This window comes from Polypterus senegalus, chromosome 3 (assembly GCF_016835505.1).
Source record: "Polypterus senegalus isolate Bchr_013 chromosome 3, ASM1683550v1, whole genome shotgun sequence".
NCBI lineage: Eukaryota > Metazoa > Chordata > Cladistia > Polypteriformes > Polypteridae > Polypterus > Polypterus senegalus.
The window spans coordinates 122,728,156-122,748,073 of NC_053156.1; the positions used below are offsets into that span (position 1 = coordinate 122,728,156).

General features: G+C 37.9%; 1 protein-coding gene across 2 annotated transcripts in view; it reads left to right on the plus strand.

The window, feature by feature from the left end:
- Positions 1-13,368, plus strand: part of LOC120525509 (cytochrome b5 reductase 4) — a 90,203-nt gene extending 76,835 nt beyond the window's left edge. For both annotated transcript variants that reach the window (XM_039747866.1, XM_039747868.1), the window contains exons 14-16: positions 6,467-6,553; positions 9,371-9,535; positions 13,064-13,368. In XM_039747866.1, the coding sequence (XP_039603800.1) occupies positions 6,467-6,553; positions 9,371-9,535; positions 13,064-13,118 (307 nt within the window). In that variant the 3' untranslated portion in view covers positions 13,119-13,368. The remainder of the gene's footprint in view (positions 1-6,466; positions 6,554-9,370; positions 9,536-13,063) is intronic.
- Positions 13,369-19,918: the final 6,550 nt, after the last annotated feature.

Sequence of the window (19,918 nt, forward strand, 5' to 3'; positions counted from 1 at the left end):
GACACGGTTACCGAACAATTCTCACACAGCTGCCATTGATTGCTTTGCAATTGATTACTAAATTATTAAATGGCGAGATTGTTTACAGCTCAAGGTCCCTGTTCTGCAGTGCTGCCAACTGTACATGGCTGCCACTACGTATTTCAAAAGTTCCCATTTTTCTGTGTCACCCTGTATATTCTAAAGTGTCATAGCTGTGCATATTAGGTAACTATTTTCACAACAGAATATATTACTCTATGGCCAGGAGGGATAATTATACAGGAGTAAATTATAATTCTTATGTAGTCATTGGTATTCAACTTGAACATTCTTAGTTAAAAAGGTTGCTAGGATGAACAGCAAAGTCTTTTTAACCTTGACACAAACACATACTGTATTATACAATTAATATATTTTATTTTATATAATATAGTTTTATATATCTGTCAGATCATGGTACTGTTGATTATTAATTAAAACATATTGGTCACTGTTCTGATTGTTAAATGCCAATTTAAACATCAGGCATAGAAAAATCTTTGTTTTGATTTGAAGCTAGATTAACATGGAGACAACCTTTTAGGTGATTAGGGCAGAGAACAATAAAGTGCCCTTAGGAAGCATGTACAGTAAATGTGCAGTTAGGTGTGCAAGAAATTTTAAAGTTCTTGTAGGTCCAATGTGGATTTCAGGTGCAAAGAGATCCATCATGTGAAGTGTGCACTTTGCTTTCTGTTACCCTTTGATTGTAACAGTTTGTGCATGCAGAGAATCTATCAATCAGTTATATTATGAAATATATATCAAGTACTTCTGCTACTTGGTAGGAACAGATTACATTAAACCTATATAAATTCAGATTGAATATTCCAGTCAAAATAATTAATAACTCATTTTTAAAACAATTTAATACTTATTTTAGGGATAATATCTAATTATAGAAGCAAAAAAAATGCTTTTATGCAAAAAATACATTTTCCGAAAGATGTTTAATAGTGTTGTAAGTTTCAACATGGCAGTTAAAAGGTTAATTTATATGTGCATGCTTTTGTCTAATTTTGAGTCGTGTCAGTTGGTAGCCAAACTGTAATTAATTTTTTGTGATTTTAAAAATGAAGAGGCAGCTGTTCCTACTTGGATAGAAGGCTGTGTATTTACTTGTTAATGACAATAGAATAGAAGCTACCCAACCCAAAACTATAAATGCCTTAATCCTGGAATTATAGTATGAAGTTGAGATGGTGATTTGAAAAATCCTGCAATGTTTCTTCATGCCTATGAAGTTAAAAAAAAAAAAAAACACACACACTGGTGACTTGCAAAATTTTGAAACTGTAGTACACATTTAGATATTAACAAATTTTGAATATCAATAGGACTCATCATAGCATGCTGAAGTACTTGATTTTTATATGACTATATTCTCAAAATGCTTGTTTCATGCCAAGCATTTCCTTTCCTGTAAAACCTAAAATAAACCCAAGCGCTCTACTAAAACATACACAGAGCATTGTGTATCGGAATCTTTTCAGCACTGACAGCATCAGATCCTGCCCTTGCTTATTTTGCACAAATGAAAAAAAATTATACAAAGGCTATTTCTGTTCTCACTAGAAAGAGTGTGCCATCTAATTGATTTTATAGCCAAATGCCTTTTATTATAGAAAAACCGGGATGGATTAAAATAAATAACTTTTATACTTGTGCAACATTTATATTGGAAAATATTAAAATGCTTTACTATGTTGATTCTCACAAATAGCTAAAACTGAGATATTATTGTTCTTTATCTTTTACAGAAAATACATGTAAATGTGAATACTTTCCACAAAGGTATTAAATACTGGAAGTCAGCATATCAAGCAAAAATAAATACCTAACTTGGCAAATTATATAAAGTGCATTTAGAATAAACAGTAGTTTATTTTAGACATCTGATTTAAAATTTCAAACTGGTAGGACAAAGCAGAAATCAAAAAGATTCAGTTGAAGACAAAGAGTGTATGTTTGCCAAAAATTGTTGTCATTGTATTTCAACTTCTTATAGAAAAGAGTAACAGCATTTATATTAAAATTTAATTCACAGTTCAGGATGATATCCAGGTACTAACATTTTTATAAGACCAGTTTGGAATCACCAGTTACCCTTACTAGCACATCTTTAACGATATGGGAGACACCAAATGGAAAACCAGAATACAGACACAAAATGGAGTGGTGCTTACTGTTCAGACACCAAATGGACATCAAATAAACATGGGAATAAAAGCCAGAATGCTGGATCTGCAAAATCTTGTTATTATTGTGAATTTACCCCTTTTTACACAAGAAGGTTGACTTCCTAAAAGTTTATTGACCATTGATTAAATTTATAAACCATTGATTTAAACAAGCACTTCCTCAATACTGTAAACTAGTTTTGGGGGTACTGTTAGCATCACCAGACAGCCTATTGTACACAATACCCAGGCTGGAAAATTTATGTTTTTAACACATTTGCTTATTTGAAAACCAAGTGTATTTAAATACATGGTAACACTTTAGGTACTGCAAAAATGTATCTATTGCTCAATTACTCTTATATAACAAGACCTTAACAAAGGCTTCTTTTGGTCTTTGTAACACTTGTAAAACAAGTAGTTAATAATTTCTGTGCAGTGTGGCATATTGACATTATGGTAAAATTATTTGTTAATATGTAGGATTCACAGCCATCCATCCATCCATCTTCTTCCGCTTATCTGAGGTCAGGTCGCGGGGGCAACAGATTGAGCAGAGAGGCACAGACTTCCCTCTCCCCGGCCACTTCTTCTAGGTCTTCCGGGAGAATCCCAAGGCGTTCCCAGGCCAGCTGAGAGACATAGTCCCTCCAGTCTGTCCCGGGTTTTCCCCGGGGCCTCCTCCCGGTTGGGAGGCGTCCAGGGGGCATCCTGATCAGATGCCTGAGACACCTCATCTGACTCCTTTCGATGCAGTGGAGCAGTGGCTCTACTCTGAGCCCCTCCCAGATGACTGAGCTTCTTACCCTATCTTTAAGGGAAAGCCCAGACACCCTGGAAGAAACTCATTTCAGCCGCTTGTATTCGCAATATCGTTCTTTCTGTCACTACCCATAGCTCATGACCATAGGTGAGGGTAGGAACGTAGATCGACTGGTAAATTGAGGGCTTTGCCTTACGGCTCAGCTGCTTTTTCACAACGATAGGCCGATGCAGAGCCCGCATCACTGCGGATGCCGCATGTGACGATGTGGGTTCTGGCTCCACACTCCCTTTGATGTTGGAAGCACTTGAACCCAACACCGTCGATAATGTTGCCGAATGAGCTAGTCAATGGAGGCAAATTACTGAGCAAGGGGAAGGTAGAAAGTGCAAAAGTGCTTTTATTTAAAACAGTCAACAAAAACAAAAACAGTGTTCATAAATAGTGCAGGTCTTCACAATTCATTAAATAAATAATCCATAAAAAGAACGTGGAGTAAAACCAATAAATAGAAAAAAACAATCCTTTAAAACCAGAGGTTAAAATCTTTTTAGGAAGCAGTCTTAAAACCATCAACAAATACGGTGCTCTTCTGTTAGCGTCTCACCTGCTTATCCCGTATGGGCCAAGCAGCAGGCAAGACGCTCTCTACAGCTGCCCTCCTCAAACACACGCAAGACTGGAGACCTCCCGATCCCTGGCTTCGGTTTGGCTCTCATCCCAGCCTCGAGACTTGGACTCCTTGGTCTCCAGGACGCTCACACCAAGGACTGCCACTCCAAGCCTCCCGACTTCCGCTGCCTTTCTGCGGCCTTCTGCGGCTCGTCGCTTTCACCTTGGTCACTCCCGCTACCTGCTCGCTCAGCGGGAGCGACATCAACACAAACACGTGGGTGTCGGCCTAACACCCAGCTTCCATGCAGCTGTCCACGAGTGCTCATTCGCTCGCACGTCCGCTCGCTCTTCGCGGCTCTCTCCCTCTCACCGACCTGCTTCCTCTACTGCTCCCGATAACCTCCGTCCTTTCCTTTCATTCTCCGATCGTTTCTTTTTCTCCGATCGATTCTCTCTCCGAACGTTTCTTTCTTCTTCCCTCTAAAACCGACTCGCGCTTCTTTTTAAAATGACGAGGGCCACAGCAGCTGCAGCATTAGCCGCGGGACAATCATGAATGTGGGCAGTTCCTCACCTGTGCACTAGGTGAGAAACGCCCACACCCTACGGATCGTCCCACGGCCCACTATTGCCCAACGTCCCCTCGCTAAGCCGCGAGCACAATGATTATTTATTTAAAAATGGCCTTTTCTCAACGAGCTGTGGACCCATAACACCACACCGCACCGATCCGCCTGTTGATGTCACGCTCCATTCTTCCCTCACTCGTGAACAAGACCCCGAGATACTTGAACTCCTCCACTTGGGGCAGGATCTCGCCTGAAACCCTGAGTTGGCTCTCCATCCTTTTCCAGCTGAGGACCATGGTCTCGAATTTGGATGTGCTAATTCCCACCCCAGCTACTTCACACTCGGCTGCGAACCAATTCAGAGAGAGCTAAAGATCACGGCCTGATGAAGCAAACAGGACAACATCATCTACAAAAAGCAGTGACCCAATCCTGAGTCCACCAAACCGGAACCCCTCAACACACTGGCTGCACCTAGAAATTCTGTCCATAAAAGTTATGAACAGAATCGGTGACAAAGGGCAGCCCTGGCGGAGTCCAACTCTCACTGGAAACAGGTTTGACTTACTGTCGGTAATGCGGACCAAGCTCTGACACCAGCTGTACAGGGACTGAAATACTGGAATAGACTTTTCCAGGGAAGCTGAGGAGAGTGATCCCTTTGTAGTTGGAACACACCCTCCGGTCCCCCTTCTTAAAGAGGGGGACCACCACCCCGTTCTGCCAATCCAGAGGCACTGTCCCCGATGTCCATGCAACGTTGCAGAGACGTATCAACCAAGACAGTCCTACAACATCCAGAGCCTTGAGGAACTCCGGGCGTATCTCATCCACCCCCGGGGCCCTGCCACCAAGGAGTTTTTTGACCACCTCGGTGACCTCAGTCCCAGAGATGGGGAGCCCACCTCCGAGTCCCCAGGTTCTGTTTCCTCATTGGAAGGCATGTTGGTGGGATTGAGGAGATCTTTGAAGCACTCCCCCCACCAACCCACAACGTCCCGAGTCGAGGTCAGCAGCGCACCATCCCCACTGCACTGCTTCCCCCTCTTGAGATGCCAGACGTTGGACCAGAATCTCCTCGAAGCCATCCAAAAGTCGTTCTCCATGGCCTCCCCAAACTCCTCCCATGCCCAAGTTTTTGCCTCAGCAACTACCGAAGCCGCATTCCGCTTGGCCTTGATTCACACCCTTATACTATATATCTAATATCAAAAGAAATGTGTCTCAGATTAGCCACCTCAGACCAGTGTTAGTAGGTCCTATTGCAGAGATGAATATTGCATTATGAAGACCCAAAGAACCGAGTGTTAAGGTTTTGTTACATAATAGTAAATTAGTAATAGATGCATTTTTGCAGTGCCTAAACTAATTTGTCATCAAATACATTATACAATGTAGGCAGGAATAACAAGTTGAAAATAAACTGCACTTTTTAAATCTACATTGTGAATGATATTTATTTGGACAGATGAGAAACCAGTATTCTAAGCATACACCACCATTTGCTGTTTTTTTACTGGTAGCTTAAATTATCTGCAGTTTCTTAAAGTGGTGACATTAGCTTTGACAAATTGCCAGATTACAGGACTGCGTGTATTCATAGCATGCTGATAAAGCTCCTAATTACTAGCGCACTGAATATTACTTTTAGGATATGATTCCCAGATTTACACTTCATTGTCATTGGTCTCTAAAATAATAATTATATTTTATATCATCCAGGCATACAGTATGTGAAAATATATGCATCAGTTTTATGTGTATTCAATTCCTGTTTAATTGACATAGTTTAAATGTTTATATGCACATGGTAATACGTCATGGGTGTGTTCTTGCTTCTACTCTGTTTAGTGCTTGCATGGACTGGGTGTTAGGCAGGGTCGTGGGGTCCAGCGGCTGAGGGGCATCTGTCAGTGAAGAAAGATTTACTGATCTTGACTCTGAGTGTCTGGGTTTGTGAGTGTTCTGGATAAAAACCAATATGCAGACCTTTAATGACCTCTTGGGCATACCTGTCAGCAGGGTGTCTGTCTGCGGAAAGAGTGTCGACCTCGTTAGGAGTATTACTTAACCTCAGTAGCAACATTCATGTCTCTGGTGGCTCATCCTATGAATTTGATAAACATACTGGGAAAGCATTAGACAGGGTCATGAGGTCACTGAACCTCTTTCTTTCTTTCAAGATTTGGATTGTAGAGGAGTTATTTCAGTTTATTTTAAAATTACTGTTGCAAGCAATATACACTGGTTATATTAATGATAAGGATTTCCACTGATTAGCCATTTATGATCTTTTTGTTATTTCTTTCTCCTTTAAGGAAAATAAACCTAGTTTTTTATAATAAAACAGAAAAGGATATCATTTGGCAAAGTCATTTGGAACAGCTTAGTGCAGAAGATGAAAGGTAGGTCATTATTATTATACGGTCGTTATAGGGGTGTGCTTAGCAACATAAAGCAGTATACATGTTATACATCAATAGTCTGTGTATCATTAAAGCAACATGGCAAACTATAAAACATCTGCGGCTATGAATGGGATTTTTGTAAAATTAAGTGAATTATGTGTTACCTGATTAAATGACCAAGGACATTCAAACAACAGCTGATGACAGATTTTACTGTTACAACAATAATGTTTAAAAGGTTAGAGTATTGTGTATTTGTAAAAAGAAAAACCTTTGCTTAGGGTTTTCAAACAGACTTTGCTGGACTCTATGACATTATGAATGAATGTATTATTATTCATAATGACATTCACACCCTGCCTGTAAAATTAAAAAATAATAAAAATTGAGGGATTTAAGCTTTTCAAAATTAAATTTATAATATGACAACCCCACCATATAGAGAAAACTTGACCTCTCCTTCCTGCTGTGCTGGATCCAAGAAAAATTAGTTGACCAAAACTCATAGAATAAACAGTGCACGATTATGGTAAAACACAGATAGTTCACAGTCCATTTTGAAAGGTGATTAGATATTCTGGCTCAAAAACAGATGGAAAAACTGAAGTAAGTCATATTGTATGAATTATTAAATATGACCTTACCACAGGAATTATGAATGCGGTGTATGTCCTGTACCAGTTTTTGAAAAGGCTGGGGCATGCCTCCTCAGCTTACTCCATAATTGTTTCAGAAATATTTTGATGTCACTATAAATTATTCTGTCTTTTAAATTAATTTAACATCTAAAAATATACATGATACCACTCCTAACTGACATTTCATTTTCACAAAGACTCAGGGCAGGTGATGTAGAACACATTTCCACACTATCAGGCATCACTGGCATCAGGTAATTTGGCAATCCCACTTTCACTAAAAACAAAAGTTTGAGAGCTACTGGCATAGAAACTAGTACTGTATGAATAGCTACAGAAATTAAATTTAAATCAGAATTCAGTCAGTCGGTCATTCTCCAATCCGCTATATCTTAACACAGGGTCACTGGGGTCTGCTGGAGCCAATTCCAGCCAACACAGGGCACAAGGCAGGAAAGAAATCCCTGGGCAGGGCGCCAGCCCACCACATCAGAATTCAGTAATTATCAAATATTATATCTTGTGTATGTATATGTAATCAGTATATACTATAGGAGCAGCTGTATTGTTATTGCAAAATGCTTATTCATTGATCATTCCTTTTAAATGTTTTTAATCTAATTTTTGGAATGTTAGCAGGCAGGAACCAATCTCAATAGCATAAGGCAATGCAAATAACCTTGTGATGGAATGCTAGCACTCATATCCTTATAAGTAAAATAAAAGAAAAAAGTAAAACGTTTGTGCATATCTTTGGCGGGTGGAAGGAAGAGTAGAGTATCTAAACTAAAACCTGCACAGAGAATACAAAAGCCACACAAAGAAGAAATGGGCCAGGTATTGATCCCAGTCTCCTGGAGCTTTGACACAGCATTGCTCCTACCATATAAGGGAACTGTATGAAAAGTAATTGAAACTTGTAAAAGGTGTAACAAATTCCATCTAAATGCAAATTCATCCACTGCTTGTCTCTCTCATCCTAAACTACTTTCTGTGTGGTCTTTGGCTGCCTCAGATTCAGAGGGCTTTTTTCTTTAAAACCCTTCCCCCATTGATAATTGAAATTTCAAATGATAAATTTAAGGCTTTAAATGAGGAAAATACTTCTGTGAAAACCACCAACGCTGCTATATGCATAAACGTCATTTAACAGTTGTGTTACGTGACCTAACCGTTAAGCAGTTGCTGCTGAGGTTATATACTAAGAGAAATGGTAGGACATCTTCTTACATGTGCACTACTGTATTTGCATTGCCTTCCAAAAATATTGGTACTCTTTAAAAATATTTTCAAATGTTACTGGTCACTTGGTTCAGTCTGTACATTGGGGTCAAACTCTCATACTCGGGGAAACTAAATAAGTTTTTCTCAGCAGATTATCTTAAAGTCAGAAACTTAAATGATGTTGTCAGATAACACATTTATTTTTAAAAATTATTTAATTCCTGCTTATTTGCAATAAAACATTTTGTGCAATAAATTAATACAACTGAAGGCTGCAACATTTACGATTTGTAATGCTTCAAGGACATTCTCTCTGATTGACAAGCAAATCTGGATTACCCTGAGTGAGTATAATTGTTTACCTGAGTAAAGTGTGATTGCACAATGGATAAATAGACACGACCTTTGAGTCAGCAAACTGGAAAGAGAACATAAATAATTCTCCTTTGGATTCTTGTTGGTGTGGTATGTTGAATGTATCCTTCTGCATGATTTTGTTAATTTATTGTATTTTGCCTGCTCTGTGTTCCAATAGTTTCCTGTGACTGGCAAAAGTGCTCACTGGATTCTTAAATCATGTTAACAATGATTATGATCTATCAATAACCTGATTGCACTTATGTTGAGAATCTAAGTGTACATCCAGTGGATAATAAGAGATGCTTCATGCCTTCTTAGGTATATTGGGCTGTACCAATAATGTGCACTCTTGTTCCAGACCTAATATTGACACACAAGAAGCATGCCAAACAAACAAGAATCCAAGGACAACAGATTCATCTTGCTTTTCTGCCAGCTTGATTAATTTGCCAGGATAAGTAAGCATTGCACAGTTTGTTCTAGTTTAAAAGAAACATCTTTAAAGAGGAGCAGCCCTGCCTTTATTTTGTCATATCATACAATGAGAAGGACTTTGTTGGCATTTACTCACCCAACTGGATTTGTATTTCAGGTTTAAAGTTGAATTTGTTCTATCAGAACCGCCACATCACTGGACTGGAAAACGAGGCACAATTGAAGTGTCACATATATCTGATTTAATGAGCCAAGACGCTAATGATTCCAAGTGTTTTGTATGCATCTGCGGTCCAATACGTTTTACAGAGAAAACACTTATGTAAGTTCTGTACCGATAATATTTACATTTTGTGTGAATTCAGGAATAAACTAGTCCAAATTCTTATTTCATCCTGTTCAAATATGTTATATTAATATACTATAAATTATAATTGATTCATTATTTATTAAGTGGGAGATAAGTATAGTAAGTAGTATAAACAGGTTATTAGAGCAGCTTTTACTTTTCCTTTGTTTAAAATATGCACCTTTAATCTACTAAATATTGATTGTTATACTGTAGTATATTTTTTATTTTAGAAGAAAGCCTCATGTATCTTTCTTAACTAATATGCCTTTATTCATTCATTTACTGGTTATTTTTGAAGTGTTGCATTGAACCAAAGATCTGTGAAGTTGTAGATTTAAATAAAACTTTCCTACTTAGTTTGCAATGACTCATTCACTAATACACAGTGTTTGACATGGAGGAGTGAGTCATTCTGTCAGGGTTTCACTCACTTCGGAAACACATTTGCTGCAGCCTGCTGCTGATTTAACACACAAACCTATACTTGCATTTATTAAAGTGACATACTGCATCTTCAAATATTGCTATAATAAAAAACATTATTACATCTTATGGGCTGTTAATACTTCTAATATTCAACACAAAAACTTGAATGCACAAAGTAAATACCTTAAGCTAGAAACAGATTTAATACTGAGCAGAAGCCAGATACAGAGAAGACAAATTTCAGGCACTACATACAGTCAGCCTTCTTAGTAAAGTATACCAGTTTATGTATATTACTGAAGTATGAAATGTTTAGGTAGACTTTATTATTATCCTAGAGGGAAGTTTGTTTACAGTAGGGTAGTACATAAACATAACACACTGAAACATAAATACAAGAAAATAAGGAAAGACCCAACAGCAGTTATCAGAAGTTCACATGCTAAAGATTTGTATGAAGATTAACCTTTAACAATATACAAAATAATTCAGAATTTAACAGCATTCCCAAATGTATCTGAATTCAAAATTCTTGTAGCTGTACAAATAAAAAATTTCTTTAATCTGTTGCTCTTTACCTTTAGAAACCTAAATCTGGACACTGATGGCAACCACTAAAGGTTAAGAAAAAGAGGATGGCTACTCTCTGACAAAACTGAGTCAGCCTTCTTTCTAACTTGAAATGTAGTTCAGTGGCAGAGGTCTGCTGCAAATCATTAATTTCACTGCTAGTTTTTACAGTGTTGTTAAGATGGTTTATATTCTTAAGGCCGAGTTTCCCAGAGCAACAAATAAAAGTAACCGACTCAATAAAAGACTTATAAAAAAAAAAAAAAAAAAAGCAAGAGCCATTAAAACTATTGAGTTTCCCAAGAAAGAAAAGCCATGTCAGCCCCATTCTTGAAAATTCCTTCTGTGTTAAGATCAAAGCTTAGCCTGTTATCAGTGATTGTCCCTAGATATTTGTAGTGCTCTATTATGTCCCTGACTCCCCTTAAAAGCTTAGACAGTGGAAATAGGAGAGTACCATATCCTTTATGTTATCTTTAGCTCTAAAAAGAAAGAATCACACATAGTGTCCCTTTATTAGTCACATTTAAGAAAGCTGATGTGTAATATTTCATGTACTTTAAAGTATTTTCACAAAAAGAAAAGTCTGTACGAGGTTTGGCTTGTGTATTCTTTTTTTGAACTCCTTGTTCACATGCTTAGTTAATGTCAGTCATTTCCTCTATTAAAACGTTTTGCTTCTAAGCTTATTACCAGTGACAGTAAGCACTCTTAACTTAGGCTACTGTATATTCAGTTTCATCAGAGACTGAATCTTCTCTCCTAATGCATCACTGTCATCTGCATGCATAAACTAAGGTGCATGTGGTCTAGGAGCTAGGGAATTGGACATGAAATTGTAATTCTCCTGGCTAACTCCCTTATTTCTGACTCATTGTGGGTGACACAGAAGGTTACTTAACTTAAGCCTATTGAAAAAAAAAATATATGCATACTATTGTAATTTATTCCAGTCTTGTGAGTTGACTTTAGTAAAGGCATTAGCCCATTAAACAGGATTCTCTTGTTCTCATTCATTACTGTTTTTCTTGTTGGTTTTTTTACATTCCTTCAACAATAAAACAGGTTGCTTTTTCTCTGTAAAATATTGTTAACACTTTATTATGTCTTTTGATATACACTGATTAGCCACAACATTACAACCACCTGCCTAATATTGTGTAGGTCCCCATTGTTTCTCCAAAACAGTTCTGAATACCTACCTCTTCTGGCTCCAAAACGTTGCTAGCCGATCTTTTAAATCCTGTAAGTTGCAAGGTGGGACCTCTGTGGATCAGACTTGTTTTTCCAGCACATCCCACCGATCCTCATTTGGATTGAGAACTGGGAAATTTCTAGTTCAATTCAACACCTTCAGCTCTTTTGCTATGTTCCTCAAACATCCCTGAGAAATGTGTGTAGTGTGGCAGGGCGCATTATCCTGCTGAAAGTGGCCACTGCCTGCTGGGAATACAATTTTTAGGTAGGTGGTACATGTCAAAGTAAAATCCTCATGAATGCCAGGACTCTAGGTTCAGGGCAGAACATTGCCTCGAGCATCATATTGCCTCCACTGATTTGCCTTCTTCCCATAGTGCATCCTGCTGCCATCTCTCTCCAAGGTAAATAACACTGTCTATATAATCTAAAAAAAATATGAGTCATTAGACCAGGACACCTTCTTCTTCTACTCCATGGTCCAGGTCTTATGCTCACATTCCCATTGTTGGTGCTTTTACCAGTGGACATTGCACACCACGGGCACTCTGATTGGTCTGCGCCTACGCAGCCCCATATGTATCAATCAACAGTACACTGTGTGTTCTGACCCCTTTTTCTCATGGACAACATTACGTTTTTCAACAATTTCTGCTATAATAGCTCTTCTGCGGGAATGGACCAGACAGGCTAGCTAGCCTTTGCTCCCATGCACATCCATGACCCTTTTTCTGGTTCACCGGTTCTCTTTAAATCTCTTTAAATAAGTTTTAAATTACATATATTATATAAGCAATATGTAAATGCATTTGCTGGAAGGTGACTCTGTTCAGCAAAAGTAGGTGATTCACAAAGGTTGACATCTTGCAAAGCTTTTTCAGAGTCTGTCCAGAACTGCATATGAATACAGACAAACTCTCCATTTTACCAAGGAGTCTAAATATGTCAGTGCTAACAGAATTAAATTACAGAGGACATTTCATTTAATCAGCTGAATCAGTAATCAGTGCTCATTCACCTCCACTGCTCATGATTTTTTTATTTTTAACTTCAGAAATGTCATCTCTGCCGTACTGTACTAATTCTATTTGCCAACTGACAAATTCATACTGTGCTTTAAAGATATTAAATGTTTGCTTAGTATGTGATTTTTAGGTAGAATGGCATCGATCAAATTATCTTAACGCCTTAATCAAGTAATATTCATTAATACAAAACCAGACAGAGTACCATCTTGCATTGTGATTGAATTTATGACAATGGCAGTTTAAATACATGTGTTCCTTTTCTCTTTTTGCCTTTTAGGATTTTGCAAGAATTAGAATTCTCGGAAGAAAAAATTCATGCCTTTCTTGAATAAGGAATGTAATTCTTTTTTAAAGTAATTTATAAAGAGAAGCTATTTAAGGCAGCATCATATTTTTCTATGCATTTTATATTAATGGTTTAATATACCTGATGAATATAAATATTATATACATGAGTAAGATTTTTATTTGCATTTGCTTACTATGCACGCAAATAAAATATGCTTTAAATTTATAGCAAAAGACTATAGCAAAAGTTTAACTAGGCTGTTCTAATCTTCCACATTTCATGTAATTTGTTTACATTTTATAGATATACTGAATTATATTTTCATGCAGTGCATAATATTTATTTTGTTAATGGCCGGTTACATCAAATATTTACAGTAAATGTGTTTTTTTTATAGTTTTTATTTAGAATACTCTATTATTTCCTATTTAAATGTGCTTTACATACATTATTTTTACATAAAAATATTTTTGTGGTCATTTCATGTTGTAGTCTGCTGATTTTATACTATTTGTTTAATTATATAATCAACATAATTATTTAGTGCTACTTTATTCTAATGCAAAAGTAAAAAATAAGTGGTTTTGATGAACTGTTTTCCAAAATCTATAATAAACCACTATTGGTAATGTAGAGGTCATTTTCCTTATCATTGTAATGTTTGAAGTACTGTAATGGAATGATTTGTACAAACTTCAAAATGTTAGTAAACATGAAATACATGAGTATATTTGATAAAGAATTGTATTTAAAAGCAACAGTTTACTTCCTTAATAATTCATGATTATTTTCTAAAGTGATTGTTTCCCCCTAATTTTTTATTTGTTTAAGGTACTGTATAATTGGTGCATACTGTATGCATGTTTCGCTTATGTTAAGTATTTTCAAGAAATCTGCAATATGGAGAATTTTCAGTAGGTAACCAAGCAGTCAAGCTCCAGATTGTGACAGATAGCAGTTGTGACATTTCAATTGGAATCCATGAAGAATTTCTTTGGCTAGGGTAAAATGTACAGTGCAATGTGTATTAAATAATAAATCAAAGCATTTTCACTGCCAATCGGAGTCCTGCCTTTCTGTTTCCAAGCAAAAGCAGTTGCTGGTACACTCACTGTCTGCATTGCTCTGCATATTCTGTTTCTGTCATATAACATTGCCGATTTTCTGGCATAAGCAAATACAGTTGATGGAGTTTCTTCTGAAATATTTGTGGACATACTGTAAATCATGTGCTACAGTTACCATCTTAAATTTCTAACTTTTTCTTTGCAGTTTAAACCATTGTCTCTTAAAGGAACTTTTTTTTTAAACAGTAAACAACATATATTTTAATGTTTAGTGTAATTACTAATTCCAGTCCCAAGTATACACAGTGCATCCGGAAAGTATTCACAGCACATCACTTTTTCCACATTTTGTTATGTTACAGCCTTATTCCAGAATGGATTAAATTCATTTTTTTCCTCAGAATTCTACACACAACGTGAAAAATATTTACTTGAGATTTTTGTAAATTTATTAAAAATAAAAAAAAATTAAGAAAGCACATGTACATAAGTATTCACAGCCTTTGCCATGAAGCTCAAAATTGAGCTCAGGTGCATCCTGTTTCCCCTGATCATCCTCGAGATGTTTCTGCAGGTTAATTGGAGTCCACCTGTGGTAAATTCAGTTGATTGGACATGATTTGGAAAGGCACACACCTGTCTATATAAGGTCCCACTGTTGACAGTTCATGTCAGAGCACAAACCAAGCATGAAGTCAAAGGAATTGTCTGTAGACCTCCGAGACAGGATTGTCTCAAGGCACAAATCTGGGGAAGGTTACAGAAGAATTTCTGCTGCTTTGAAGGTCCCAATGAGCACAGTGGCCTCCATCATCCGTAAGTGGAAGAAGTTCGAAACCACCAGGACTCTTCCTAAAGCTGGCCGGTCATCTAAACTGAGCAATCAGGGGAGAAGGGCCTTAGTCAGGGAGGTGACCAAGAACCCAATGGTCACTCTGTCAGAGCTCCAGAGGTCCTCTGTGGAGAGAGGAGAACCTTCCAGAAGGACAACCATCTCTGCAGCAATCCACCAATCAGACCTGTATGGTAGAGTGGCCAGATGGAAGCCACTCCTTAGTAAAAGGCACATGGCAGCCCGCCTGGAGTTTGCCAAAAGGCACCTGAAGGACTCTCAGACCATGAGAAACAAAATTCCCTGGTCTGATGAGACAAAGATTGAACTCTTTGGTGTGAATGCCAGGCGTCACGTTTGGCGGAAACCAGGCACCGCTCATCACCAGGCCAATACCATCCCTACAGTGAAGCATGGTGGTGGCAGCATCATGCTGTGGGGATGTTTTTCAGTGGCAGGAACTGGGAGACGAGTCAGGATAAAGGGAAAGATGACTGCAGCAATGTACAGAGACATCCTGGATGAAAACCTGCTCCAGAGCGCTCTTGACCTCAGACTGGGGCGACGGTTCATCTTTCAGCAGGACAACGACCCTAAGAACACAGCCAAGATATCAAAGGAGTGGCTTCAGGACAACTTTGTGAATGTCCTTGAGTGGCCCAGCCAGAGCCCAGACTTGAATCCAATTGAACATCTCTAGAGAGATCTTAAAATGGCTGTGCACTGACGCTTCCCATCCAACCTGATGGAGCCTGAGAGGTGCTGCAAAGAGGAATGGGTGAAACTGGCCAAGGATAGGTGTGCCAAGCTTATGGCATCATATTCAAAAAGACTTGAGGCTGTAATTGCTGCCAAAGGTGCATCGACAAAGTATTAAGCAAAGGCTGTGAATACTTATGTACATGTGATTTCTCAGTGTTTTTTATTTTTAATAAATTTGCAAAACTTCAAGTAAACTTTTTTCACGTTGTCATTATGGAGTGTTGTGTGTAGAATTCTGAGGAAAAAAATGAATTTAATCCATTTTGGAATAAGGCTGTAACATAATAAAATGTGGAAAAAGTGATGCACTGTGAATACTTTCCGGATACACTGCAGAGTAGCACTTTACACACTGAGTAGTATCACAAAGCATTTTACAGTAATATTTAAATCAGCACAAGATAATATTTGAGATTACAAAGCACATTAGGATTTGGGCTTGGATTACTTTACTTAGTTTTGTTCAACATGATTTTTATGTCATTTCCCCATATAAGGGAAGCCAGCCAATGTAAAACTACTGGGTTAGTTTTTTTTACAGGAGTTTAGAATATGTAATAGTAATAATAATAATACAATTTATTTAAAAGCTCCTTTCAAGCTACCCCAAGGACACTGTACAACAATATATATAACATCAAACAGTCCAGTATATAAACGTAATTAACTGGATTAAAAAAAAGCATTATTAAAAAGGTAACTTTTAAGTTTAGATTTAAAAACAGAAAGTGAAGTATGTGTATTGAGTTCCAAAGGCAGGACATTCCATAACTGTGGCTATAATACACTAAAAGCTCTGTCACCCATAGTGCGCAATCTGCTGGTTAACAGCTAGGAGTCAGAAAAACGAAATGAATGTGTTGGGGTATATGGACATAATAAAGAAGACAAGTAAGGTGGGGCTACACAATGAAGAGCCTTAAAGACTAAAAGGAGAAGTTTATATTGAATGTGGAAAGGGAGAGGTAGCCCATGTAACTTTATGAGTGTAGAAATAATATGCTCGCAAAAGTAACAAAAGCACAAATAAGCGTCTCAGTTGCAGTATCAGAGAGCAATGGATGCAGCCATGAAATCTGTTTAATGTGGAAGAAGGCAGCCTTTTTAATGTAATCAATATGTGAATCAAAGGAGAGTGTGGGATCAAGAATAACACCAAGATTTTTAACCTGTGCTGACAAAATTGTAATAAAGCCAAGGATTTTTACTGAGACATTATCTGTTTCCCTTAAGGTGCCTGGAGATGCAATAATTAAAGACTCAGTTTTATCACTATTTAGTCTGAGAAAGTTTTCAGACAACCAGTGTTTGATATCAGCCAAACAGGCAACCTATGCAGGAGGAGGTAATGTTTGCATACATCCATTGTATAAATAAATCTGTGTAACGTCAGCATAACAATGAAACTGTAAACCGTGTCATCTAATAATGGCACCGAGAGGAAGCATATAAATGATAAAGAGCAGAGGGCTAAGAAACGATCCCTGAGGGACACCCTGAAACAAATAAAATGGGTCAAATCTAAACCTACTGACTGCAACAAATTACTGTTTGTCCTTAAGGTACGATTTAAACCACACGAGCATTTCCACCAATAATTACCTCGTTCTGAAGTCTAAACAAATGAATGTCATGATGTACCATATCAAAAGGCCTAAAAAGATCATTAGTCTTAAAAGAAGTTAGGATTTCATTAGTCACCCTGACGAGTGCTGCCTCTGTACTGTGATTGGCCCTAAAACCAAACTGAAATTCCTCAGACAGGTCATTAGAGCCAAGATGGTCTTTCAAAAGGCCCGCTGCAGCACGTTCTAAAATTTACTAAGAAAGGGAGGTTTTGATATATGTCAGTTTTTAAAATCCTCAGGGTCAAGTCCAATTTTTTTGAGGCCAGGTGTAAAAACAGCTGTCTTTAGGCTGGAAGAGACCAAGCCAGTATAAAGAGATTTATTGATAATCAGGTGTTAAAAATAAGAAGAAAAGGCAAAGCAGCCTTAACCAAAGAAGAGGGCATGAAGTCTAGAATACAGGCAGCTGGCCTGGCGGTCATGACATGCTTACAGACTGCAGGATCGTCCACCAATGGGAAATTAGATAAACAGCTTCCAGTTAAGACAGGAGAACGCTTTGACTGAATGAGTGGACCTTTTGGAAATTCATAATAAATCAGATCAATCTTATTATTAAAAAAGGGACAGACATTTCTGACAAAGGTCAGAGGAGGCAATCAAAGGACTCTTATTTGCAAGTTTAAGTAGCTTACTCACAGTAGACAAACATGTTTGAGTGTTATACTGACGACACAGAATGCTATTAGTATAAAATGCAATCTTAGCTCTCTCTAGTGCCAGCTTATAGAGAGCAGTATGTTCCTTATAGGCAGTTGTATGGGCAGCCAAGCTTGTTTTTCTACTAAAGCTTTTAAGCCTTTGCCCACAAGCAGCTCAGAAGAAAACCAAGGGACAAAGTGTATAAATGTCACACTACAAGTTTTAAGTGGAGCAAGATAATCCAGACTAGTTGATTGTCATAATGATGAACTTGTGATAGGAAGGTGATAGAAGGACTTGTGAAGGAGGTGCAGGTGTCAACTGGGTGCACGTGTGCATGAGTGTGGTACACCCTGTGGTTAACTGAGGAGCTGGCTGACTGCACCGCATACATATGCAGAGGCAGACAGATCAGTCAGGCGCCTCAGTGGTGCTGCGGAGGGGTCTGCTCTTCACACCCATACCCAGTTAAACAGTAGAGTATATAAGGAGCCAACACGGGACAAAAAAAGAAGAGACACAGAAAGAAAAACGACAGATAGAACAGATACAGAGACATGAGAACATCATCAAGTTCAAGAGGCTTCTGTAGGGAACCGGTAGTCTGCAGCCACCCTGCACTAGCACAGAACTAAGATAGCAGGCGATAAAGGAGGAGGACAGTACCACCATTTTCCTACCAGAGCAGGGTCACTGATATTTTTCATGCTCCTAAAGGTGATATTACGAGGTAATTGTTGCCCATGCGACTGACCAAGAATAAGCATATCAAACAAAATAGTCTTAAGGTTAGAGATAGATAAATCAATACCATACAGCTTAGCAGGAGTAATACCAAAGGTACACACAAGGTCAGGTGTGTCTCCTCTAACATGAGTGGGAAACTTGGTATGCTGAGTAAAATCAAAGCACTGAAGTATAATAAAAAACTTGGCCACATAAAGAATTTGAAGAATGTACATGTACATTAAAATCACCAAGCAGTAGCACAAGAGGATACAAAGAACACAGAAAAGTGAGCAACTCGGTGAGTTCTGCCAAGAAGACAGATGAGTGTTTTTGAGTACGAAAGACAAGCTACAGTATATCAACAGAGGCCTTATGCCAGGCAGCAATAATGCCAAATACTCAAACAATGAAGCACTGGCAGCAGAAACTGGCTTGACTCTAAACTTAGACGAATATATAACTATGACACCACTCCCACGACCAGTAATATGTGGCATTCCAGAAAACAATAGTAGGGTGGAACAGCTACAGTATATTTAATCCAAATAGACATTAGGTTGTTGCCAAGTTTCTCTAAAGCAAAAAAAAATCTATAGTATTCTCCACAACAAAGTCCACAATGAAAGTTGATTTGCTATTAAAAGGGGACATTGAGTAGGGCAGATTTAGCGTATCACGAGAGCATTCTGGCATACAATGCATTAATAATAACGGCCTCAAGTTCTCAAAAGTTACAGCAGGAGGCAGTCCAGTAGTGATAGCAGAACAGCAACATAAATAAAACAGTGTCCAGATCAAGTCAATGTTATTTACAGAATGATAATAGTCAAACTTCCGACACAAGCTTCTATGATAGTACATTGGCCAGCACAGAATACCTAAATGTCTGAATGGGTTCAGCACTCAGAAAAAGAGCACCTTGTAGACATAATCCAGTTGAAGAGACAGAAGTGATACAGTGAATAAAACTACCAGGCAGAGAAGCATATTTATAATCCAGATTCATCAGATAATCCACAAGTACTATATATATTCATGTATAAGTCGAGTCTTGAAACCCAAAAAATCGATCATAAAATCAGTCTTCTATGCCCGTTCAAAACTGCAACGTAAATTTTTTTTTTCATCTTCTTGCCTCCTCCAATCTCATCAGTTTCTCAGACGCACCGAATTTTGTTGCAGC